This window comes from Urocitellus parryii, chromosome 2, assembly GCF_045843805.1.
Source record: "Urocitellus parryii isolate mUroPar1 chromosome 2, mUroPar1.hap1, whole genome shotgun sequence".
Classification (NCBI taxonomy): domain Eukaryota; kingdom Metazoa; phylum Chordata; class Mammalia; order Rodentia; family Sciuridae; genus Urocitellus; species Urocitellus parryii.
The window spans coordinates 114,996,231-115,021,633 of record NC_135532.1 but is presented as its reverse complement, the minus strand read 5'-3'; the positions used below and the strand labels follow the sequence as shown (position 1 = coordinate 115,021,633).

At 43.0% G+C, this 25,403-nt stretch overlaps 1 protein-coding gene across 1 annotated transcript; it reads left to right on the top strand.

Annotated features, from left to right (window-relative positions):
- The first annotated feature begins 3,187 nt into the window (after positions 1-3,187).
- LOC113185722 (vomeronasal type-2 receptor 1-like) lies at positions 3,188-23,568 on the top strand. The gene is made up of 6 exons (XM_026392945.2): positions 3,188-3,429; positions 8,320-8,611; positions 10,191-11,063; positions 14,972-15,199; positions 21,334-21,457; positions 22,586-23,568. The coding sequence occupies exons 1-6, from the start codon at positions 3,188-3,190 to the stop codon at positions 23,566-23,568; spliced, it is 2,742 nt and encodes a 913-aa protein (XP_026248730.2).
- Positions 23,569-25,403: the final 1,835 nt, after the last annotated feature.

The window sequence follows — 25,403 nt, the reverse complement described above, 5'->3', positions numbered from 1 at the left end:
CAACTGTCACTGACCCTGGGACGCAGGCTCTGAGGGAAGCTGCCTAGTCTTAAGCCCCATTTGTGATAAGGGGCCTGAAGCTTCAAGAGACCAGAGAGGGCCAGGCAGTGGAGAAGCCAGAGTGGGGACCCAGACTCTGGGCTTGTCGGGTGTTTTCTCTCTGTAGGGCCTGAGGCAGGACGTGGGCTTGGGGTCTACACATAGCACGTCCCAGCCAAGTGACCTCATGCTTCTGTGTTAGGGAAGTGACCCAAACAGGATCAGTGCATGGAGTGTCACGAGGATAGGATGAGGGGTTGTGCATTGGTATAAGAGCTAGAGCGCTGTTTTCCCTGCTTAGCCTTACCTTCTGTGAGTCCTACCACACCCGGAGGGTGCCATCCGAGTGGTCCTGGTCAGCTGCACTGTCGTTCTGAGGATCTCGGAAGTGGTGGGTACCGGGTGCTGGTGCTGGGCTTTAGAATCCAATTCCTGGCCTGCAGGAAAAATAAGGTTTGTGAGAACCAAACGTCCAGTGTGCAGTGAGAGTTCTCAGTTGTCAGTCACAACCTGGTCTGTGCTAGCCACCGTCGAGGGTCTCAGGCACTGCACTTCTCCAGATGATTCAGACAAGTTAGCTTGGGTGGTGACCGTACCTTTCCAGACGGCTTGGAAAAGGCTGCCTTCTGGGAGAAAGGTAGGAAAGAGTGAGGAACCCCTCCGAATGTCTGGATTTATGGCTCAGGGCAGGGCTCTCAGGCTGTAGCAAGTTGTGGCGGGCACCCAGACACCACCATTTTGCTTGGGTGAAACCACACTCTGAAGCTTATCGAAGAGACATGAGAGGTTCCCGAGACTCTCATGGTTTGAAAGCGTGAGGCCAGGGCCTGTGAGCCACCCACATGCCAGAAAGTGAAGACTGGCAGGCTATTCAACAGATGTCACTTGGTTGGGGCCAAGACTGTGTCACTATGAGCTCACCTGGGAAGGAAGAGCAGGCCATGGATTGTGTGTGCAAGCCAGGAGTAGGAGCCCATCTTTGGGATCAGATGGAGATTATACCTGACCCACTATTTGGGGATCCCTAGTGGGGATGTGGTGAAGGAAAGCTTTAGGTATGGTCCGGCAGGCTGATGATGCTAATGGTGTGGGAGTGGTACATGAACTTGTATGCGTGTGTGTGTGTGTGTTTGTGTGTGTGTGTGTGTGTGTGTCAGGGGGAAATTGGCAGTTGAATGAGCAGGTTTGGAGGAATTGTAAAAATAGGAGGGATATTTCTTTTCTTCTTCTTTTTTTAAAATTTTTCAGTTTTCAGTGGAAACAACATCTTTATTCCATTTGTATGTGGTGCTAAGGATTGAACCCAGCGCCCTGCGCATGCCAGGCGAGTGCGTTACTGCTTGAGCCCACATCCTCAGCCCAGGAGGGATATTTCTTTTCATCAATATTTTCATTCATAAAAGAAGTGTAAAAAATTGTGTTGTAGAATGCATGGGAAAACACAGAAAAGTATAAAGAAGAAAATTAAAACCACACATAATTAAACACCAAGAAGTACTGCACAAGAGTGAGGATTGGTTCCTGAAACCAGCATGAGGACTGAAAAGATGGGTTTGCTGAAAGGGTAGAAAAGGGAATGTTTTCCCTTCTTTTTTTTTTTTAAATTAGGTGTTGATAGACATTTATTTTATTTTGTTATTTATATGTGGTGCTGAGAATCAAGCCCAGTGCCTCACACATGCGAGGCAAGCACTCTACTGCTGAGCTACAACCCCAGCCCTGCTTTCCCTTCTTTTGATTTCTGGTTTGCAGAGACTTTCCCCAAACCTTTGAATGGAAATACAAAGGTGAAAGAGAGCTATAGAATGCTGGTAAGCTTCAGAAATGTAGAATGCAGTCTTTTTAAAATATATATATATATATATATATATATATATATATATATTTAGTTATAGGTGGACACAATATTTTATTTTTTATGTGGTGCTGAGGATGGAACCCAGTGCCTCAGGCATGCTAGGTGAGCACTCTCCTCTGAGCCCCAGCCCCAGCCCCTAGAATGCAGTCTTTCTATGTTATCTTCACTCTGCACATATGTTGATCTTTCCCTGATGTTTTTCTAGAACATAGTTTAAACGGCTCCTTTGTATCCCACCTTGTGAATAGAGAGATCATCACTGATTAAAGTACCTCCGCCCTGTGTACTTCTAGTTGGTTGTTTTTTGCTATTATAAATAGACTGTAGTCAGTATCCTTATACATCAAGTTTTGTATGGATCTCTATTATGTCCTTGAGATACTTTGGAGTAAAGACCACTTGATCAAAGGGTCTATGTACTTTTTCATGCTCCTGATACTTTTGCTGGATTGTGTTCTCAAAATATTCCATGAGCTTATTCCCCAAGGAGAGATGCTTGAGAAGGAGCAGACAGGGGGGACCAGGGGGTGGACTCACAGGAAGTCGACCTGGGGAAAGGGACTGGGTCAAGCCTCAGGGACGGGCTAGCAAGACAAGGAAGGGGAGGAGTCTTGGGAAAGAACCCCAAGGATACGAGCCAGAACCAGCAGATGAGCTGAGGGCAACACTGGCTCTGGAGGAGCAGGTTAAAGACAGCAGCAGAGAAGTGCCATTGGGCTCTGTGGGCCCTACGACTTTTTTTCTAAGGCTGCTGGGTATTCTATCACACATGGGGAAACCGAGGCACAGAACTGATGAGAAATGGCAGGACACAGATCCAGAGTGACATCTTCCATTCCAAATCCCATGATGCTGCACTCAAGGTTTACTGTACCCTTTCAGGAAAGAGCTGGCCTGATGTCACCCGGTTGGCACTTTGTGATGACGCAGGGTGCCCTTTCTAACCCAAGTGAATGAAGGAGCCATGACCATGAAGGGGACAATCTCTCCAAAATAAATGGATCATTCAAGCCCCAAGGCCACTATCCTGTGATATGTACTGTTCCTAAGCATAATAGGGAGTTTTAGGAGGCTCTTCTTAAAAGGATCCCTTGGCTCCCAGTCCAGATCCATAAATTGCAAGTGATCGTGAGAAGTTGCACCTGAATGAGGCCTGACAATTATGCAGCAGGTCACAGCAAGCCGAGCCCACTGGGACCTGACATGGCACCGTGCTGCTCCACCAGGGTGCCTGCCCAAAGCCTGCATGATTTCAACACTAGCCGCTTTCCCCAGACTCGGCTTGGTAACATGGCCAGCAGAAAGCGGTGCTTGGTCTTAGGACTCCTTGCATTTTTATGGGCTGGATTGGCCACTGAAGTCTCAGAAAAGCAAGAGGAAGAGACCTGCAGGTTGCTGGGCAGGTTTGATTTGAACGGATACGTAGATGCCCAGAATCATTCACTTGTTATTGGAGGACTGTTTCCCATCCACGCTAGGACCATCCCACCAAATGAATCTATTTTGGAGCCAGTATCTGCCAAATGTGAAGGGTGAGCTGTTCTTTCAGGCCTCTTTTTACATCTGCTACAGGTGGTGGTGGGGAGGGCAGGCCTAGGGTGAGTCTGGGTCTGCAGCCAGGACTCTCTTTCTGACGTTCTCTGACTCAGGAGAGATACTTCACCCCTCTCAGCCTGTTTCTCCAAAGTGGGCATTCTGGGATTGCTTAGAACCTGCAAAAACCCAGTGTTGAGGGTCTTTTCCCACTTCTAAGTGTCAGAACCAAGGTGGATTTTGTATGATACGGAACACTGCACCCAGAGGGTAGTCTGTAGGCCTGCAGCGTCAGCTTCCCTGAGAGCCTGTCAGAAATGTAACCAGGTGGTGCATTTAAGGCCTGCTGGATCTGAGTCGGGTTTGGGCAAGACCTCCTGTTGATTGACATGCACAGTAAGGTTTGAGAAGCACCGATGTGAAGTCTTGCAACGTCAGGCTTCATTTTTAATTGCTATAGACTAAAACTCTCCTTAGGTGAAATGTGCAGTGCAGAACACTGAATTATTTCTGAGCTAATGCTCATGGAGAGCCGGAAGGCTCCTCCCCTACTCATCTTTGTCCTGTCAGGAACCAGGATCCATGTCTGATCATCTTAACTGGCTAGTGGTCCACGCGAGGGAAGCTAAGAGGGGCCTTACACAGGCCTGCACCCACATACGTGCACACACATTTCACAGATGCACAGAGGAATGAGTACCCACTATTCCACTGCCATAGCAAGACAGCTCCTTTTGTCTTTCTATATTCTTTCTTGGTGCATTTTCAAATGCATCTATAGTTCTTAAAAGGTTGTGACCATAGCACAGACGCAGTTCTATTTTGGACACTTGGTGTTGTAGAAGGAGTATTTCCATGATGCTGTAGGGTAGCTGGGATCGTGAGTGCATGTTGTAAGAATGTTAGCCACCTCTTACACCATGAAACCTTTACCGACCACGACTCCTTCCCTTTGGTCATCTGTCATGCTGCGTATCTGAGATGTCATCAGAGGGCGGGAAGGGCTGGTCCTGTTGTGGGCAAGAGGAAAGGATTGCAATCAGTCCTGCTTATCTCTTTCTAGACTGAACTGTTTTCCATTCCTGCAGTGACGCAGTAGAAGGCAGAGGAGAGAGGCTTTTCCTTACTGCTACGTTAACAGAGTCAGTTCATTATTTATCACACTCGTTTTCACTTCTTCTATCCTTACTGACAAAAAGTAAGAGTTTGTCATATGTAGGGCACTAATACTTCATGAATGGAGTCACTTAATTTATTCTGCACTCTTCAGTGGAACTTTGGAAGGTGATTTTCCAAGCAAGCCTGGATGGAAAAGCCAGTGCACCTATTTTTAAATACAAATTCATCTCCCCCTTAAAAATATTTCAGCATATCCACTGTGGTTGGAATAGTGGTGAGAAGTAAGTACATTCAGTTTTAAAATAATTCCTTCATCCGGTTATTCTAGGGTTTGCTTCATCAGTGCCGTCAGGACTTGAGTGTTTATTGCTGGGTCTTACAGGTGTTAGAAACATTTCTGCAGAATCAGAGCTTCATGATCCACTTTCACCTGTAACAACCACAGTGCCTGCTGTCAGTAGGGGGCCCAGCGTTCTCCAGGCTTCTTGGGATGCCTCTGTGCTGGGTAACCTTTCCTGTGCTGGGGGAGGCCTCATGGGAGCCTAGTCTGTGCGGCATTTGGAAGCCTGGCTGGGCCAGGCTGGGCCAGGCTGGGTATAATCTCATTAGGGCAATGTTAACCTTTACCCACAACTGATTCAGAAATTCACTTTGGGGTTTGGAGAAATCTCATTATAGAATTGAGTTTTGGTTGGCCGTCAGCTAGGTATGTGGGAGCGGAAGACTTTAAAAACGTTGCTCAGAGCAGAGGAAGACAAGGGCATGGAAGAAGGAGGGGAGTGTTGGAATTCCTTGTGGTTGACCTCCATGAGGGCAGGATTCAGAGGGCTTTTCTGTGGTGGGGGGCAATAAAGGTATAGATTATATACTAATACTATGAATATCATAATGGAAATCAATGAGAAAAAGAGAAAATATCTCAAATCCCACCCTTCTGGCAATTATTCTGGTCTCATTTAAAAAAAAATCTCTGTGAATCCTTATACAAATGTTCATATACTTCATGTGTAGCTTTAATTATAGAAGCAATTTTGCATATGCCTGTTTAACTTAACACTATATTCACCCTGCAGTGTGAGTTCCTTAACTAGAGGTTTTTTTTTTTTTTTTTTTTTTTTTTTTTTTTTAATGTTTGTTTTGTGGTACTGAGATTGAACCTGGGCCTTCACATGTTAGGTAAGTGCTCTATTACTGAGCCACATCCCCAGCCTAATTATAGTTTTGATACTGGGAAATGTTCACACAGTTGGTGTCCTACTGCTGGCATGTAGGTTGGCTCCAGTTCTCTAGTGTTATCCACAGTGCCATGGTGGTCACTCAGGGGAGACGGCATTTTCCCTTGGGAAGGGCTGTGTCTTCAAACATCTTCTCAGGGATGGAATTGCTAGTTCAAAGCAGGTGAATATTGTTCTAGCTCTTGAAGTGTATCGCATTATTTTAGTATATGGCTATATTTATTTATTTTTCTTTTTATTTCTATATGACAGTGGAATGCATTATAATTCTTATTAGACATATAGAGCACAATTTTTCATATCTCTGATTGTTCACAAAATATATTCACACTAATTTGTGTCTTCATATCTGTACTTTGGATAATCATGATCATCACATTTCACCATCATTAATAACCCCATGGCCCCTCCTTTCCCCTCTCACTCCTCTTTCCTATCTAGAATTCATCTATTCCTCCCATGCTCCCTCTTCCTATCTCACTATGAATCAGCCTCCTTATATCAAAGAAAATATTCAGCATTTGGTTTTTTTGAATTGGCTAACTTCACTTAGCATTATCTTCTCTAACTCCCTCTATTTACCTTCAAATGCCATGATTTTATTCTCTTTTATTGCTGAGTAATATTCCATTGTGTATATATGCCACATTTTTTTTTTATCCATTCATCTACTGAAGGGCATCTAGGTTGGCTCCACAGTTTGGCTATTGTGAATTGTGTTGCTATAAACACTGATGTGGCTGTGTCTGTGTAGTATGCTGTTTTTAAATCCTTTGGGTATAGACCGAGGAGAGGGATAGCTGGGTCAAGTGGTGGTTCCATTCCCAACTTTCCAAGAAACCTCCATACTGCTTTCCATATTGTCTGCACCAACTTGCAGTCCCACCAGCAGTGTAGGATTGTACATTTCCCCCCACATCCTCACCAACACTTATTGTTGTTTGTCTTCATAATAGCTGTAGAAATTTATTTAGTGGCTCAGGTAAATTTGGAAAGTAGCCTCCTGGATAATGAAACCTCAGTGCTCTGGTTGCTCCCTCCAGCTTCCTCCTCTGTTCCTGCCCTGCCTACTCCTGGCTCCCTCCTTCACCCACACCCGCCACTCTTCCCATCCCTCCAGTGTTGCATATCCTCTGGTCCTGGCGCCTCAGGCGTGCTGTCCCTTCTGCCTGCAGGGTCCATCCCCTGTCCACAGGTTACCCTTGAAGTCCAGCATGGCTGGGGACCCCTCCAGGCGGGGCATTGCGCCCACCCCCATCCCCTGGCTTACCATTTTGAGCTACGATTGCTTGGCTCTTTTTTTTTTGCGATTACTGTTTCTTTACCTAAATTGCACTTTGTCCATTCTGTTCACTGTCATGTCTAGAGGGTCTAGAGCCAATAACTGGATGGTCAGTGAAAAAGGAAACAAGGCTAAAAACCCAAATAAAGAGAAACATTCCAATCTGCCAACAAGGCAATTTGTTATCAGGTATTTAATTCAAAACTATTTTTTGAGCAGGGGTCAGAGGGTTAAATACTATAGCTATGGAAGATATTACGAGAAAGAGTCATCTTGGGGACTAACAGGTTAGAACTCAGAATTTGGTTAGAACTCAGAAGAAAGAAAGGGGAATAGAATATATATTTAGTGGAGAAACAATGGAGAAAAATGGGATAATAAACTGCAAAAGAAATATTCCCCTTTTTTTTTTCTTCTTCTTTTTTTTTTTTTTTTTAAATATTCCCCTTTTAATGTGTGGAAATGGAAGGAGTGTGTCTTGTCTGTGGTGGTGGGCATAGCAAGAAGATGTATTCAATTAAACATCACTCAACATTAGTAATCAAAGCATGGCAGGAAAACTATATGATAGAAGTACATAAAAGCAGGACATAATATTTTATATTAACTTATCATATATAACATAATTTTAGTAAATTTTATAATTTAAAATTATATCTTTATATAATACTATAACACATGCTTCATTATATATTATGTAATTATACAATGTATCATATTACTTATAATAAATCAATTTATAAATTTTATAACTTTAGAAATTGCACAGTATATGTTATACACTAATATATACTTTTATCACAAGTACCTTCATGTATTTATGTACTTTTTATAATATTGATAAATGCTCAGAAGAAAATGAGATAAGGAGGAGGAAAGGAGAATCATACAGCACCAGGGCTGCCAGTAAGAGGGAAACACATGTGTCAGGGGTCATGGGTATCTGGTTTGGTGAAGAGAATTGTGAACTGAAGCATACATTTATGAACAGAGATAATTTCCAGCATATAAAAGATATGTAGGGAATGAAAACACCCCAAAGTCACTTCCCAGCTTAAGCAGTCAACCATGAATACGATTTGTATGTGAATCTTTCAAGTTTATAACCATTTGTGAAATACTGACTTGCTCAGGCAATGGAGATCCTGCTGACTTTTGACAAAACACCACTATCACCTTTTCAACTAAAAGCACCTTTTTCCTCCAAAGATCCCCCACAGACCCATGCCTTACAAAGCCTCTTTCCTTTCCAGGTTCAACTTTCGGGGATTCCGCTGGATGAAAACCATGATCCACACGATCAAGGAGATTAACCAGAGGAAGGATATTTTGCCCAATATCACTCTGGGCTATCAGATCTTTGACTCCTGTTCCACCATCTCCAAGACAATGGAGTCGGCCATGGTGTTCCTCACAGGGCAGGAAGAGAACAAGCCCAACATCAGGAACAGCACTGGGGCATATCTGGCAGGAATTGTTGGATCAGGGGGGTCATCCTTATCAATCGCTGCTTCAAGAATACTAGGGTTGTATTTCCTACCTCAGGTATTCAGAATATGATGCTGAGTATTTCAAAGAAGTAGAAATGGAGTGTGTGGAAACTGCAGCCCATGACAAGGGGCCTGGGGGCAGCTGGGCCAAGCTGCAGAGCCACTGCTGGCCCTCTGTTAGCCAGCGAGTGAGGATGGGCGGCTACTTAGAGGTGACCTGACATCTCACCAGGCACAATGCTCTGTGGAATTTCATAGTTGAGCAATTAATTGGCCGGTTGATTGTTGGGTGCCATAAGATACTTATAATATAGGCATAAAATAATATATATATATAATATACTTATAATAGATACTATAATAGCTTATTATTCATGACCCTGTTCATACACTGACTTACTGAAATGGGACTGGGAGTTCCACAAGATGAGTAGAGTTTTGGCATGCTGGCTTTATAGATTATTTTAAATTCAGAGAGAGTGACACTTTTCAACACAAGAATAGATAATATTAGGAAGGAAGAATGGATTACTAAGAAAATACAAATAGAGCTCTATAATTATTTCTAAGGATGGCTCATTAAAGTATTAATTGTGGGACTTATTAATGTGAATGCTAAGTAAGCATATTTGTGTCCCTGAACTAATGAGAGAATTGGAGATAATTGTAAAAAGAATCATTTATACAGTGTCTCTTATACAGCCAAAAATATAAGTTTAGGGGAAAAGAAAAATACTGAGGAGCAGAACGACTAGGACTGATCAGGTGGCTAAGCCCAGCAAAACTTCAGCTGCCAGGAGCTGCCTGACCAACGTGGACCACAGGGTGAACATGACCGGTAAAGAGGACAGACTGTTCAGCATGTCAGATAAGCTCTGTACTGGACAGGAGAAGCTGGAAGACCTTAAAAACACCTATCTGGATGATGATGCCAGGCCAAACACGGACCAGAGGCCTCTACATGAAATTTCTCCCTTAATGTCTTGGAGTAAATCTGGAAAGAAATGAAAAAGAACCTGTTACACTTTCACATTTGTTCTCATTCACTATTTTTTTTTTTTTTTGTATTGGGGATTGAACCCAGGGGTGCTTAACCATGGAGCCACATCCCAGCCTTTTTTACATTTTGTCTTGAGACAGAGTCTCACTGAGTTGCTTAGGGCCTTGCTAAATTGCTGAGGCTGGCTTTGAACTATTGATCCTCCTGCCTCAGCCCCCTGCCCAAGCCACTGGGATTACAGGCAGGCACCACTGCATGGGGCCTTATGCACTAAATTGAACAACTCAAAATCTAGATTACCATCATCTGAATTTCACTCATGGAGAAACCAAGACACAGAGGTTTAGGTTACTCAAATCTAAGTCTACCATCTCACACTGATAAATTCTAGGGTCAGAACTGGGAATCAGGTGTCTTCGCGTCTTAAATGAGGTTCTTTCCTACGTTTGGCTTCCGTGCTGCTGCCTGTGTGGTTCTACAGGAGAATGTGGACTGAGCAGGGAGAGGAGGGATGTGAGGATAAAGGGAGGAGAGCTGTTGAGACCCCTCCCTTTCCATAAATATGTGCTGAAAACGTGTGACTGGAGATTTAGCTACTCTTTTCTAATCACCGCATGGATCTTTTCAATTGCAGGTGGGCTACGCCTCTACCTGCTCCATCCTCAGTGACAAATTCCAGTTCCCGACTTACGTTCGCACAGTAGCCAGTGATAAGTTCCAGTCCATGGCCATGGTAAAGCTTATCCAGCACTTTGGTTGGGTCTGGGTGGGCACCATAGCAGGCGATGATGATTATGGAAAATACGGAGTAAAAATTTTTAAGGAACACATGGAGAATGCCAACCTCTGTGTGGCATTCTCTGAAACCATCCCCAAAGTCTATTCCAATGAAAAAATGCAAAGAGCCGTGCAGGCTGTAAAGAACTCCACGGCCAGAGTGGTCGTGCTTTACGCTTCTGACCTTGACCTCCATCCCTTCATGCTGGAGATGGTTCACCACAACATCACCCACCGCACGTGGATAGCAACCGAAGCGTGGATCACCTCAGCCCTCCTTGCCAAGCCCGAATACTTCCCGTACTTCGGTGGAAGCATTGGATTTGCAATTCCAAGATCTGATATACCAGGATTAAAAGAGTTTCTTTACGACGTACACCCCAGCAGGGATCCAGATGATGTCCTGACCATTGAGTTCTGGCAGACTGCTTTTAACTGTACTTGGCCTAATAGCAGCGTTCCGTACAACGTCGACCACAGGGTGAACATGACCGGTAAAGAGGACCGACTGTACAGCATGTCTGATAAGCTCTGTACTGGACAGGAGAAGCTGGAAGACCTTAAAAACACCTACCTGGATGTGTCTCAGCTGAGGATCACCAACAATGTCAAGCAGGCTGTCTACACCCTGGCACACGCCCTGGATCACCTGAGCAGGTGCGAGGAGGGGCAGGGGCCGTTCATTCCAGGAAACACTTGTGCGTACATACCTGACTTTGATCCTTGGCAGGTAAGCTGCGGCTTCACTTCATGAGGCAACTGGACAATTATAAGAATTCATGCTCTCAACACTCTCAATAGACGTGATTTTACATCCTCGACTAAAACAATGGCTTGCTGGTGTCCTGAATGTACCTTTTTAAATTCCCATTTGTTAACATAGTTATTATTAGTTTTGTGAAAGATTGAAACACCTCTTCCCCAAACAGTGCCTTAAACAAGAGAGGGTTTCTTCTTTACATGGATGAAATTTCAAGGTCAGTGTTCTAGGACTGAGAGAGGGGCTAGGGGGCCTGCTTTCCTCTGGTGTGTTGCCCCGTGGTCTACCATGGCTGCTTGGGCTTCCAAATCACGCCATGTTTCAGCCAGCAGGAAGGAGAAACGGCAGACACGCGTGCTCCTCCATCAAGGATTCTCCCCGGAAACCCCACACAACCCTCTTGACATCCCAGGAGCCAGATGGCCACATCCAGCCTCAGGGGAACTGGAGATGTGGTCCTCAGGGGGTGTGGGAGGACGTGGCCTGCCTGCCAGGAACTGCCCTTCCTGCCCCTGGCCGATGTTGCACAACTCCTGCTGGGACAGAGCTGTTGAGTGGTGTCACCAGGACACACGTGCCCCGGGGGCTTCCCTGCCTTTCTTCTTCAGTGCCTCCCCTCTTTCCCTGAAATGATAGGGCAAGATATCCCTGGGCTGGCAGGGTCAGCCTGGGACGCAGGCCCTGTGGGCATCTGTGGCTCTCTTGTCACCCCTTCCTTCCTTGACCCTCACCTCCTGTAACCCTAAATTGTCATCTAATAGAATCTACAGTGGCCAGGACAACTGCACCCTCCTTTTTGCTTTTATTTGCAAATTATTTGTTTCTGTGTCCAGGAACCGGCCCATATTTTTAAGAATGTTTTTCATTTGTCTCCTTTTCCCTCACCATTAGGTCAAGGCCCGTGCCTCCCACAGGAGGTATCTGATGTGATTGTCTCTTGCTATTGGGGACGTTAACTTTGGCCACTTGGTTACAGCAATGTCACCGTGTTTTTCCATTGGGAAGTTACCACGTTTCCCTTTGGAATTAACAATTCTTTTTGTGGGGCAATATTCTGAGGCTCTGAAAGTGGCCTGTTTCCCTCACACCTTTGCCTACACATCTTAACTTCCGTTGACCATTCCTCTTAATCACGCAGTGTTGTTTGGAAAATGATGATTTTTCTATTTCCCTCATTCCATCTGTATTTTTTAGCTGGGATTCTGCTCCTCCCTCACAGACCTGTTTTATCAATATGGACTCAGGGATATATCTTTTTAAAGTCTATGAGTAAAAATCCATAATTATCATTATTTATTTTGTTGCTCCACATTTCCTAGCTTTGACCTTGGGAGCCACTCTGAGTTGGCTCTTGTTTCCTTTGGACATGTCCCGGTCATTTCCTTACTTTCTGGACCCCCAAGATGTCCCATGCTCAGCTAGTGTCCACCCAGCTTTGTGGTCAGCCACTTCTGAGTCCTGTTTCCATTAACTGAAGAATGGACCTGAGTGTGTGCTCATTGTTACTAAAGAAGTCGTGATCAGTGCAAAGAGAGAAATGAAGCCATGCCAAAGGGGACTCTCTTTATATTAACAGAGGTTTTCTCTGGGTACACTTTCTATCATAGAGAGAATCCTTTTGTATGGCGAGTAAACTTCTAATTTTTTATTTGAACATTTTAATATTAAATTTAACTTTGCTCAAAGTGCAAAGTTTTTGGAAGCATTGCAAAGAAAAGAGTCTCTGGCGAGGGTCCAGGGAACACAGGGTGTCAGGGTGAAAGTTGGTGGGTGAGTCTGTTAGGGGTCCGTGTTCCTTGATCTAATCCCATGTTAGCCATAGAGTGTTAATACAGATATTTAATAAACTTCCTAGAGGTATCAGGATACAACTTTATATTTGTTTAAAACCCAGATAACTATGCACTCTGTGCTCCTTCTCCTTAGTTCACCCCATTAGACGACTTGGTCTGAAGTATATATTTGGAAGGCTTTTTTAGTCTTGTGTTTGGACATTTCTAAATTCTCTCCCTGGGGTGGCGTTAGGGAGCTGTGTCCTACCATTTAAAGACAACAGACAGAGGGACGTGTGGATGGGTCTCCCTAGGGAGAGTGTCTTGGAGCATCTCCTTGTTGGACTCTGGTGAAGATGAGGAAAGAAGGAACAGAGTCCCTCCCCACTGACCTGACAGAGTCGCCTGCTGGGAACTCCCGTGTGGATTGCATGTGGATTTCGAAGGATTGCAAGAAACAAGGGAGACACGAGGCCACGTGACCTGGTGTGGTCTTTGTGGTGGGCGGTGACTGCAAGACTGGCCTTGGGGTACTTGCTGAGGAAGGGCTGTCAGGTGTGTGACCCTGACCCCGAGACAGAGGCAGTGGGGACCTTTGTCCTTTTCCCACAGACAGGAACCTGGTGCTTGCTTAGTGCATGCCTTACCCGAGGTCATGGGACATGACAAAGCCAAGGGACTCCAGATGGCCAGACACTGACCGCCAGGCCTAGTTTGTGCTGTTCCTGGTGTGTGGGCTGGTGGCTGGACTTGGTGGACTTGGTGGACTTTACCAAGACCTGATGTCTCCCTGTGCAGACTGGTCACCTCGGCATAGAGAATGCACGCTCCTCCCTCCCTAGGGCTGGCTGGGAGAGGCAGGCTTGAGACAGGAACGATTTTCTCAGAGGGTCCCTGTAGATCCTTCTGTGGGGGCAGAAAATGTCCCACCCTCTGTCCTGCCCTTGGCCTGGCTCTTCTGCGCATCCTCGTCCCTGGAGCCCTGCAGGACTTCAGGATGTACAGACATGTTATTGCTTTGGCTTAGACTCTCCTTGTTCCAAGTAATTACCAGGCTCATTCCTATTCATCTTTTTAAATCCAGCTCAGGTAGCCACTTTGGGGAGGTGAAAAATTCCTGTTTCTGCTAAGTCAATTGTTGCCTAATCTCTCGTCCCCGCCTTTCCCGGCAGCAATGTAGACCACCTGAGTGCCACCGTTGAGGTGGTCTAGTCTTACCACTAGGCCGTCAGCTCTGCAAGGGCAGGGAAGAGGTCTTTGTGACCTTGTATCTCTAGCACCAATACCTGGGGCAAGGAGGGGTGGAGGTGGGAGTGTAGCCTGCTGGTATCTGTAAGTTAAAATAGTCTCCCTTCCCTTGATGTGGAGGCATTAGAGCTATTTGACTCCACTATGCCTTAGTAGAAACCAATGTCATCCCCCCCCAAAAAAAATGCAATTAGAATTTTCTAGTGACCAAATTTAAAAAAACAACAACAAAGAAAAACAATTGAATTTAATAATCCATGTAGCCCTGGGAGGGAGGCAGGGGAGTGGCATGAGGATAGGAAAGATGGTGGAATGATATGGACATCATTTTCCTAGGTATATGGATGATTGCACCATGGTGTGACTCTACATCATGTACAACCAGAGAAATGAAAAGTTGTGCTCCATTTGTGTACAATTAATCAAAATGCATTCTGCTGTCATGTATAACTAATTAGAACAAAAAAATTCAGTATCTCCAAACTAATGTTACCATTCTATCATAATTATAATTATAATTTTGATATTATATTATCATAATTTGATAATATAATATCAAAATTATAATGTGAAGTTAAGAACAATATGGTTCACATTCTTCTTTAAAAACTTAGTTTTTGTCATCTAGTGTACATTTTATACTTATATCTTAATTTGGCCAACTACCTTTCAAGTTGGATTTGTTAGACGTGGCTAAAAGTGATTAATGGATTGTACAGTGAAAATATAGAAGAGGAAAAAATATTATTCCATGAATTAGGTGGGAGATTGAAATTGTTTTCCTTCTGAAGGTCTGCTTTCCAGACAATTAAATTTTTACAAATTGCTTTTTCCCCTATTGTCCCCACCCCCCCGCAGCTAATGTTCTATGTGAAGACGGTTCAGTTTACAACCCATGATGGAAAGACAATACAGATTGATAAGAATGGGGACGTGATGGGACACTATGACATTCTAAATTGGCAATTAGATGATAATGGAGAAATTGCCTTCATGAAGGTTGGAGAATATATATTTGCAGAAAATAAGTTTGAACTTGTTTTCACAAAGAATTCGACAATATTTTGGAACACTGAGTCATCACAGGTTAGTTGCTCCGACTTTCTATTTTGTTTGCATAGAAAATTGTATTTTTATATTAGTTTAGGCACTAATGCAGTAAAAAGAAGTCATTTTCTTCAAATTTAAATTTAATTTTACCAAGTACAGTATACCTTGACTCTATGTAGATTCAGATGTTTTATTTTTTGTGTATTTTCTTGGAGTGCAGTTTTTTAAAAATATTTTATTAGTTGTCAGTGGATCTTTGTTTACATTCGGTGCTGAGAATCAAACCCAGGGCCTCACATGTGCTAGGCAAGTGCTCTACCACTGAGCCCCAGCCCCAGCCTGGATTGCAGTTTTGAATATCAGTTTTACATTTTGTTTTCTTCTTCCAGGACTCCAGTTGTACTTATGTTTGGCCTCCTTTATCTTTTACTTCATATATTTTCTCACCCACTAGTTCCGCCCCTTTCTTTATCTCATTCTCTTTGTTATTTTCTTGCCTTTATTCAATGATTCTCCATTCAATTTCCATTGAACTATGTTCTTTCTTAAACATAGTTCAAGAAAAAAGCCTTATTTGTGGCATGGAACTGGAGCGTCCCTCATATGTTGAAGGCTCGTTCCTCAGAGTGTGATTGGATTATGAGAGCTCTAACTGCGTCAGTGGATCAATACATTTGGGGGTGGAAATTGTCAGCAGGGGGAAGTAGGTCACAGAGGCCAGCCCTGGAGCCTTGGACCCTCTCCTGCCTCTAGCTGCCATGAGCTGAGCAATGGTGTTCCCCTCACCTCCGGTCTAGAGCAATGGTGTCAAATGACCATGAACTGGAACCTCAGAAACCATGGGCCAAAATAAGTCTTTCCTCCTTTAAGTTGTTTTCTTGGGTATTTTTCACAGCAACAAAAAGCTGAACAACACACCCTTGTTATTTCTATATTAGTTTCTCAAGTGTTTTGGACTTTTTCTTAAGTTTATTTTCTTAGTAAAGTGAAATTTTTTTCATTTCTTCCAATTTCTTCGTATTTTTTAAGTTCTTATTATTTTTAAATTTATTAATTTATTTTTTGAATTTTAAAATTTCTTGTTTTGAAATTTAAAATTTACTTTTAACTGACACAAAATATAAAACCTTTGTGATTTGTGGAATAATGTGTAATGTTTCAATACCTGTATTCATTGTGTAATATTTATGTCAGGTTAAACATATCTCTCTGTCTCCTCGTTTTTTATTTCCTAATGGTGAAAACATTAAAAATCCCTCCTTTTTTTTTGGTACTGGGAATTGAACCCATGGCCTTGTGCATGCAAGGCAAGCAGTCTACCAATCAAACTATATCCCCAGTCCCCCAAATCCCTTCTTTTATCTCTTTGAAATATCAGCACCTGATTGTTATCTGTAGTCAACCATAGTGAACCAGAACTTCTTCATCCTAACCGTAACTTAATGCCCATTGACCAACCTTTCACCATCTCTCCCTGGTCTCTGGTAACCACTACTACTTCAGTTTCTATGGATCAACTTTTTAACTCTTACATATGGAAACACTGGCACTTGCCTCTCTGTGCCTGGCTTTGTTTTGCTTATCATCATGACCTCAAGTTCCATCTATGTTGTCACAAATTCCATTTTTTATGGCTGAATAGTATTCCATTGTGCATATATGCACCACATTTGCATCATTCACTCAGATGATGGACACTTAGATTGTTTCTGTTTCTTGGCTATTGTGGATAGTGCTGCAAGAAACATAGGTGTGAAGATACCTCTTCAACATACTGACTTCATTTCCTTTGGATACATACCACCAGAAGTAAAATTGATGGATCATATGATAGTTCTATTTGTTAATTTTTTGAGGGACCTCAGTATTTTCCATAATGACTGCACTACTGTCCCTTCCCATCACCGGCAGGCAAAGGTGCCTTTTTCTTCACATGCTCACTAGCACTGCCTTTTGTCCTTTTATAATTGCCATTCTTATTGGAGTGAGGTGATAACTTATTGTGGTTGTGATTGGCATTTTCTTGATGACTAGTGATTTTGAACATTTTTTCACATACCTTTTGTCTATTTGTATGCCTTCTTTTGAGAAATATTTTAAATATTTTATTTAAATTGGGTTATTTGGTTTTTGCTATGCAGTTTTTGGAGCACCTTCTATATTCTGTTTATTGACCTTTAGCGTATGTATAGTTTGCAAGTATTTTCTCCCATTCTGTAGGTTGTCTCTTCACTCTGTTGATTGTTTCCCTTATTCTACAAAGTTAGTTTTTTTTTTTAAGTAAAAAACCCTTAAATATGAGATAGGTCCATTTGTATATTTTGGCTTTTATTTCTTGTGCTTTTCAGCTCTTGTCCAAAAAATTGCCCCTTCCAATGTCTTGAAACATTTCTTTGTTTTCTTCTAGTAGTTTTTAAAATGCATTACATTTAAGTCATTAATCCATTTTGAGTTGATTTTTGTAACTGATGAGAGATAAGGATATGCTTTCATTTTTCTGCATGTGGATATTTATGTTCCCAGTACCATTTATTGAAAAGACTTCCCTCTCTCCAATGTGTATTCTTAGCATCTTTGTTGACAATCGGGTGGCTATAGATGCCTGGATTTGCTGTCAGGCTCTCCATTCTATTCCCTTGGTCTATAGTCTGTTTTTATGACAATATACCAAATATACCATGCTGGTTTGATTCCTATAGTTTTTATAAGATTTTTGAAGTTTGGTAGTATAAAGCCTCTGCTTTGTTCTTCTTTTTTTTTTTTTGTTCAAGATTGCTTTGGATTCTCTCTCTCTCTCTCTCTCTCTCTCTCTCTCTCTCTCTCACACACACACACACACACACAGTGGTTCCACATGAATTTTAGGACTGTTTTTTCTAGACCTGTGAATAACATCATTTTATTTTAGGTCACTTTAGATAGTATGGGCATTTTAACAATATTGATTCTTCCAATTCACCATCACAGGGTATCTTTCCATTTTTCATTTCTCTTCGATTTCTTTCATAGATGTTTTATTGCTTTCTTTATAAAGATCCATCACCTTTTTGGTTAAATTTATCTTCAGGCACTTTACTTTTTTAGCAGTTATTATAAATGGATTGCCTTCTTGATGTCTATTTCAGATCACTGACTCTCAGCATACAGCAGTACTACTGATTGTTGAACGTTGATTTTATATCCTTCTACTTTGCTCAATTTATTTACAACTATTAATTCTAATAGTTTTTGATGGAATCTTTGGGGTTTTCTATATATAAGATTTGTCGTCTGCAAGCAGTGACAATCTGACTTCCTCTTTTCTAATTCTGATGCCTGTATTTTCTTACCTGATTGCTCTGGCTAGAACTTCAACAGTAGTGGTAAAAGTGAGCATCCTTGTAAGGTTCCAGATCTAGATAGCTTTCAGATCTTCCCTGCTCGGTAGGACAGTAGCTGTTGATTTATTATTATGTGTGGCCTTTGCTCTGTTAAGGAGCACTCCTTCTATACCTTATGGGCTCAGAATTTTTATCATGAAGGGGTTCTAGATTTTATCCAAGGTCTTTCCTGCATCTGGGAGATGATCATAAGGGTTTTGTTCTCCTTCGGTCGATGTGCCTGTCATGTTTGTTCATGTGCATATGTCAAACCATCCTTGCATCCCTGGGATGAATCCCATTTGACAATGTGCTGCAGGATCCAGTTTCTTTGTATTTTTTGAGGTTTTCTACAGATATGTTCATCAATGATATTGGCCTGTAACTTTCCTTCTTTGTTGTGTCCTTGCCAGGTTTTTATCGAGGTAATGTTGGCGTTGTAGAATGAGTTTGGGAATATTCCCTGCTCTTCATTTTTCTGGAAATTTTTTTTTTAATTGACATTAGTTCTACTTCGAATTCCCATTCCACTGCAACAGCGGGGCGGTTGGTATGCAGAACTGCAGCTCTGACATCTCACAAGAGAAGAGGTTGGTAAGCTGGAGACTGGTCTCTGGCCCACAATGTAAAGGTGAAGCCTAGGAAGTATTGAAGACAGTTAAGCAGAAACCCGGTCACTTACCAGAAGTTAAGAAGAAACTGTTACTTACAGACAGTGGACTTTTTTGATTTTAAGGGAAAGTAGAACTATTGAGCTTCTGTTAATCTAATTTAGTGTCTGCTCCTGGGTGACCTGGCTGTTCCTCAGTTTGGCTCTCATGAGTCGTCGGTATGCATGGATCACTGTAGTAAGATGACTTTAACTCTCCAGGGTAAATATCAGTTTCTAAACACGGCGGGAGGAGTCTCTGTGAGGTGAGTGGGCTGGAAGCTGCCAGATCACCGTGGTTGATTGTTCATGATGGTTTTTTAAAATAAAGGCACACGGAGAGCTCTTTCCATAGACTGGAGTGAGTGAGAAGTCCAACACAATCTGTGGAGGTTTCATTGTTTATCTTTCAGAATTTGAGAGTGCCTTGGTATCACTCCCTTTTGGACTAGCTACTCCTCAAAGTGCTTTGAAAATATCATCTTATATCTGTCATCTGCCTGTCTATCTACCCACCATCTATCATTCATTGAAAACTTACAGGAAGCTTATCTATTTTTTTTTTAAAGAGAGAGTGAGAGAGGAGAGAGAGAGAGAGAGAGAGAGAGAGAGAGAGAGAGAGAGAGAGAGAGAATTTTTAATATTTATTTTTTAGTTCTCGGCAGACACAACATCCTTGTTGGTATGTGGTGCTGAGGATCGAACCGGGCCGCACGCATGCCAGGCGAGTGCGCCACCGCCTGAGCCACACCTCCAGCCCAGGAAGCTTATCTATTGTGGATTCATACTTCTGTAATGTTCTACCATAACCTAGCCCAGAGATTTCTAATTTTCTGTTATCTAAGATTGACTTTGAAAGACTCAGCATATAATAATTCTGGTTTACAAAATAAATATGAATGTGATTATTCACTTTTCAAAATGAATCTTTGCTTAGTGGAGAATATTTTATCTCCCTTCTATTCAGGAAACTTCCCCAATAGACTAAGATATAAACCGATTCATACACATTGCATTGATTCTGGATTTCAAAGTGTACATCCTCATAGAATAGAAAGGAGGCCTGATTTCACTATTGAAATTTCTAAACCCATTGTTTTAGCCAGCTTTTGTTTTGTTTTGTTTTGCTGCTGTGATGAAAAGACCTGAGAAGAACAATTAGAGGAAAAGTTTATTTGGGGCTCATAGCTTCAGAGGTCTCAGTCCATAGACAGCAGGCTCCATTCCTCAGGACTTAAGGTGAGGCAGAACATCCTGGCAGAAGTGTCCTGGAGGGAAGAGCCTCAAGACATGGTGATCAGGAAGCAGAGACAGACTCTAGTCACCGGATACAGAATACATACCCCAAGGGCACGTCCCCAAAGCCCACCTCCTCCAGCCACTCCCCACCTGCCTTCAGTTACCACTCAGTCCCATCAAGGACTGATTCATTAATTGGGTTAAGGTGCTCATAACCCATTCATTTCAGCTCTACACCTTTTTGCATTGTCTCACACATGAGCTTTGGGGGATGCCCCCCCATCCAAACCACAGCACCCATTTAGCAAGAAAACATCCCAGCAGGTGCCTTTTCTGCCTTTCTTTCTGCCTTCCCAGTTTTTTATATCAAACTAAGTGTATTTTTCAATAAAGCATTTATAAAGTCATCTTTGTTTAGTTATATTGAGAAAGGGTGTTTAGATTCCTGTATAAATGACAAAGAACAATCATTTATTGGTTTATATTCATATCTACTATACACATTAGTCAAGCATCATTCTTTTCTTTATTGACCTTTCATGACTCATCTTTGACTTTAAGGTGATGTTGGGATGACCTTGCTCAAAACAAACATTTTTCAGGTTTGCAAGATGGTCCCAAATAGGAGCACACTTGTCAAATGGTCCCCTCCTAGAGCCCCAGGGACAGGGAGCTTTGCCTGATCTCCAATATTAGAAGGAACTAGCTTTAGGATTAGCTTTGCCTTTCTAGAGGCAACCACTAAACTGTCCTTCAGCAAAAGTTCTCTCTAGACCCTCTGTGTGGTTGTTCTCTCTGTTATTGTGAATCCAGCACCCTGGGTTTCCAAGGATACCACGAAGCTTCCATGGGAATCCAATGGGAGCTTTCTTGGTCTCACAAGTGGCAGAGCTGTCTGTGTCATGTCTGTCTGTCTTTGCCAGCTTCCCCATTCCGTGTGTACTGACGTGTGTCCTCCCGGAACACGGAAAGTGATTCGACAGGGGGAGCCCATATGCTGCTTTGATTGCATCCCTTGTGCTGACGGATACATGTCGGAGAAAGCAGGTACCACAGTCACTTTCTCATGGATGTCAAAAAGTGTTACATTAACTGTGCTGGCAAAGAGTTTCCTTGGAAACTTTTATAAGTAGATGTGAACAATTTATAATGAAAATCATTAAAACCCATCAGATCATTTTTCTGTTCTGTGCAGAATGAAACAGAACAGAACAATAACACTGGGTTTTGGTTCCGAAGCTGCTACAGTGGGGAAAAGACACATAACTGAGAAGTTAATAAGGAAAATTCAAAACAAAAGATGTGAAATGTGCAATATGAATAATTAAATTCATAAGAAGTCTTTAAACTCATTTAAGAGATAGGTTAAATCAGAAAAAAGATTACTTACAGTTCTACATTCTACTTAGTTTTCTGTAATTTGGAACCATGAGATATAGAAGTCCATAGGTTTGCTGGGTTTGATGGTGCACACCTGTAATCCCAGAGGCTGAGGCTGAGGCTGGGGCAGGAGGATAGCAAGTTCAAAGCCAGCCTCAGCAAAAGCGAGGTGCTAAGCAACTCAGAAGTGAGGTGCTAAGTGACTCAGTGAGACCCTGTCTCTAAATATAATACAAAAAAAGGCTGGGGATGTGGCTCAGTGATTGAGTGCCTGAGTTCAATCCTGGGTATCAAAAAAAAAAAAAAAATACAATGGGCTTAAGGTCGTAGTACTTCAAGTGTGGACTCTGTAATCATCACTGCATGCACTCCTCATTTCAGCACTAAAAATGCTAGCTTTTAAACTAACCAAGTCCTCGTCGCACTCCTCTTGATTGTTTCACCTCAGTAGTCAATTTTCCTCTCATGGATTGTTCTTAGCTTGTAAGGATACATACCTCCTTTCTCAATAGACCATTGGGGAAAAAAGAAAGGGACCTGATACCTGACGAGACTAATGGGACAGGTTGACATTGAGAAGGGGGACTAAATTTTTAAAATTAAAACTCACTCCCCGTCTGTGATAACGGCATGCTCTGAAGCCGTGTTATCACGACTTCTTTTGAGAGGTCATGAACATTCCACAGAAAGGATTTTCAGTGCGTCCTTGCTGCAGGCCCATGGCTGCTCTGGGCTCCTCCCAGGGACGGGGCCACTGGCCTTCCCTGCAGTCCACCTCTGTCCTTTGCTCCGTAGGTCAACGGGAGTGTGAGCCGTGCAGTGAAGACTACTGGTCCAACGCGCGGAAGAGCCAGTGTGTGCTCAAGGAGGTGGAGTTCCTCGCCTACGACGACGCCTTGGGCCTCACCCTTGCCGTCCTCGCCGTCTTTGGGGCCCTGGTGGCCTTGGCGGTCATGGTGGTGTATGTGGTGCACAGGCGTACGCCCCTGGTCCAGGCCAATGGCCGGGAGCTGAGCCTCCTCACGCAGGCTTCCCTGGCCACCACTGCGCTGTCGTCCACGCTCTTCATTGGCAAGCCGTGTACCTGGTCCTGCATGGCCCGCCAGGTCATGCTGGCCCTGGGCTTTTCCCTTTGCCTGTCTTGCACTCTTGGAAAGACTCTCTCTCTCTTTTTTGCCTACAGAATCTCCAGATCCAAAACCCGACTCATATCCATGCACCCTATTTGTCCAAAGATCATTGTGTTGCTCTCTGTTCTGCTGGAGATCGGCATATGCACAACCTACTTGGTATTTAAACCCCCAAAGGTGTACAAGAACATGGAATCCCAAAACATAAAGATCATTCTGGAATGCGATGAAGGCTCTCTGGAATTTCTGTGCTTCATGTTTGGGGTCGATGCCTTCCTGGCCTTGCTGTGCTTTCTCACGGCCTTTGTGGCTCGGCGATTGCCAGATAATTATTATGAGGGGAAGTGCATCACCTTCGGGATGCTGGTCTTTTTTATTGTCTGGATTTCTTTTGTCCCTGCTTACTTGAGCACCAAAGGCAAGTTCAAGGTGGCTGTGGAGATATTTGCAATTTTGGCATCTAGCTATGGCTTGTTGGGTTGCATGTTTGCTCCCAAGTGCTTCATTATTCTGCTGAGGCCAGAGAGGAACACGGATGAGGTCGTAAGAGGGAGAATCCCCACTGTAGATAGGAGCATCCAGCTGACCTCAGCGTCAGTGAGTAGTGAGCTGAACAACACCACAGTGTCCACCGTTCTGGACCACTAAGGCTGCAGCTCCGTGTGCCTCTCAGGGAGACCATGGTGACATTGCTTTTTGGGTGGCTCCTGCAGCAGCTGCCTGATGGCTCTGGAACTCGGGGTGGATTTGGGCTCTGGTGGTGTATCTTAGCAAGGTGCATAGAGGCTCATTCTTTAAGACACTAGTGAGGATTAGGATGCCCTTTGTTATTGAAATTGTAACTATTTCATCCAGACCTTTCATAATACCTAGGTTTAGGAGTGCCTAGGAGAGGAGCTGAGAGGCACAAATGATAGAGAAAAACATTGGTTCTGGAATATGTCTTTGTTCTTAAACCATGAGTAGCCAGTCTAGACTTCTACATTAAACAAAGTCACCAGGTGAGGACCCAGAGAGACATTTTTTCTCCATATCCTATTACTGTCTTTCCAGAACAGAAAGTTTTTCTCTGACTGAGGTTAAGAACGGCAGCTTATAGGTGCTTCTTTGGAGCAGGGGTTTTTGATTATTCATGTTTCAAAGGACTCTGGCATAGAAAGAATATTGAAGGACTTGATGTCGACAAAACTTGTCCTTCTTGAAATGATATTGGGAATAGACAAGTTTCTCCCAGAGGGCAGACGAGGTACCTGCTCAGACGCTCCTGGAGGAGAGAAGGTGGTGGAGTATGAGTTTCAAAGTAGCCCTCTTAAGGCACAGCACTTAAGGAGATGAGAAAGTGAGGACCTGGACAGCAGAAAGGAGAAGAGAAAAAAGCAAATCTTTACCTACAGCAGGTATTAGAACTTGAAGTGTTTGTTTTTTTTTTTTTTTGATAAATTGAATGACAGATATTTGTCCTCTGATTATGCAAGTTAACTGGAATTTAATCCCAATGTTAAAATATCATAAAATGTCATCAATCTTTGAGATATGGATTCTGAAAATGACCCATATGCCTTTGGAGGTATATAAATTGAACGTGAGGGAATACAGAATCTGTAGAAATGCTGAGAAGCCAAAAGTGCATGTGTGTATGTGACTCTAGTAATCTAACAGGATCAGAAAGAGCTCTCTCTTCAGGAGGACCTAGTGCTTGTGGATCTCAACGAAACTGGGCAGACTTATGCAGGCTTGGGGGGCCCAAGTAGAACCCCAATGAGGAGCTTAGCAGGACAAGTCTGTCAGGGACCTATTACTGATTTTTAAAGAAAGATTATTGCAGACCAAACCAAAGGGATGCACTTCCTAGGATTTTAGTAGAAAACATATTGAGGTTCAGCAAACTCAAAAGTGATCACATTTGTTGGTGGTCCAGTGACACCCCAAGGTTTCCTGGGCCAGCATCCACTCACCCACCTGCCTCCCAGCTGTTGGACAGTGCTTCACCCCAAAGCCCTCAGAGTCATGAGAAGAATCCACATCAGAATCAAGAGCAGGGGCGTGGCTTTCTTTGCTGTCCATCCTTCCATCCACCCATTCATTTCAGAATAGAGAGATTTTTCAAAGTATAGAGCAATAGAAAGATGAATGTCTGTGAGCCCATGTCTTTCTCAGTAATGCACACAGTGTCAGCAATCTCAACGACCCATCTTGACAGTTAAAAAACAGGCCGGAAGATGGCTTATGTTTAGTCACTCTGTCTATTTTATGCTCAAAATGCTTAAGTCTTGATGTAATCCATTTCTTCTCTGAGAAGTCGATTATTGAACATATGGTCTCTAATTAGACATCTCATAGAGGTCCATCTGGGTGACAATGAATACTCCATCATCTCCTTTCATACCATAGTGCTCAGTTACACTGTCTCGTCAGGCTGTGTTCTGTGCAAATGTTTTTTTTTTTTCTTCTTCTTTTTTTTCTGATCAGCAGGAGGTTTGGGA

What these genes read in the sequence shown, in the direction of transcription:
- LOC113185722 (XM_026392945.2), top strand. Translation starts at nt 3,188, where the DNA reads ATGGCCAGCAGAAAGCGGTGCTTGGTCTTAGGACTCCTTGCATTTTTA. An exon ending in GGTTGTATTTCCTACCTCAG is followed by an intron (nt 8,612 to 10,190) that starts GTATTCAGAATA and finishes TTTCAATTGCAG; the next exon opens with GTGGGCTACGCCTCTACCTG. An exon ending in GGAACACTGAGTCATCACAG is followed by an intron (nt 15,200 to 21,333) that starts GTTAGTTGCTCC and finishes TGTCTTTGCCAG; the next exon opens with CTTCCCCATTCCGTGTGTAC.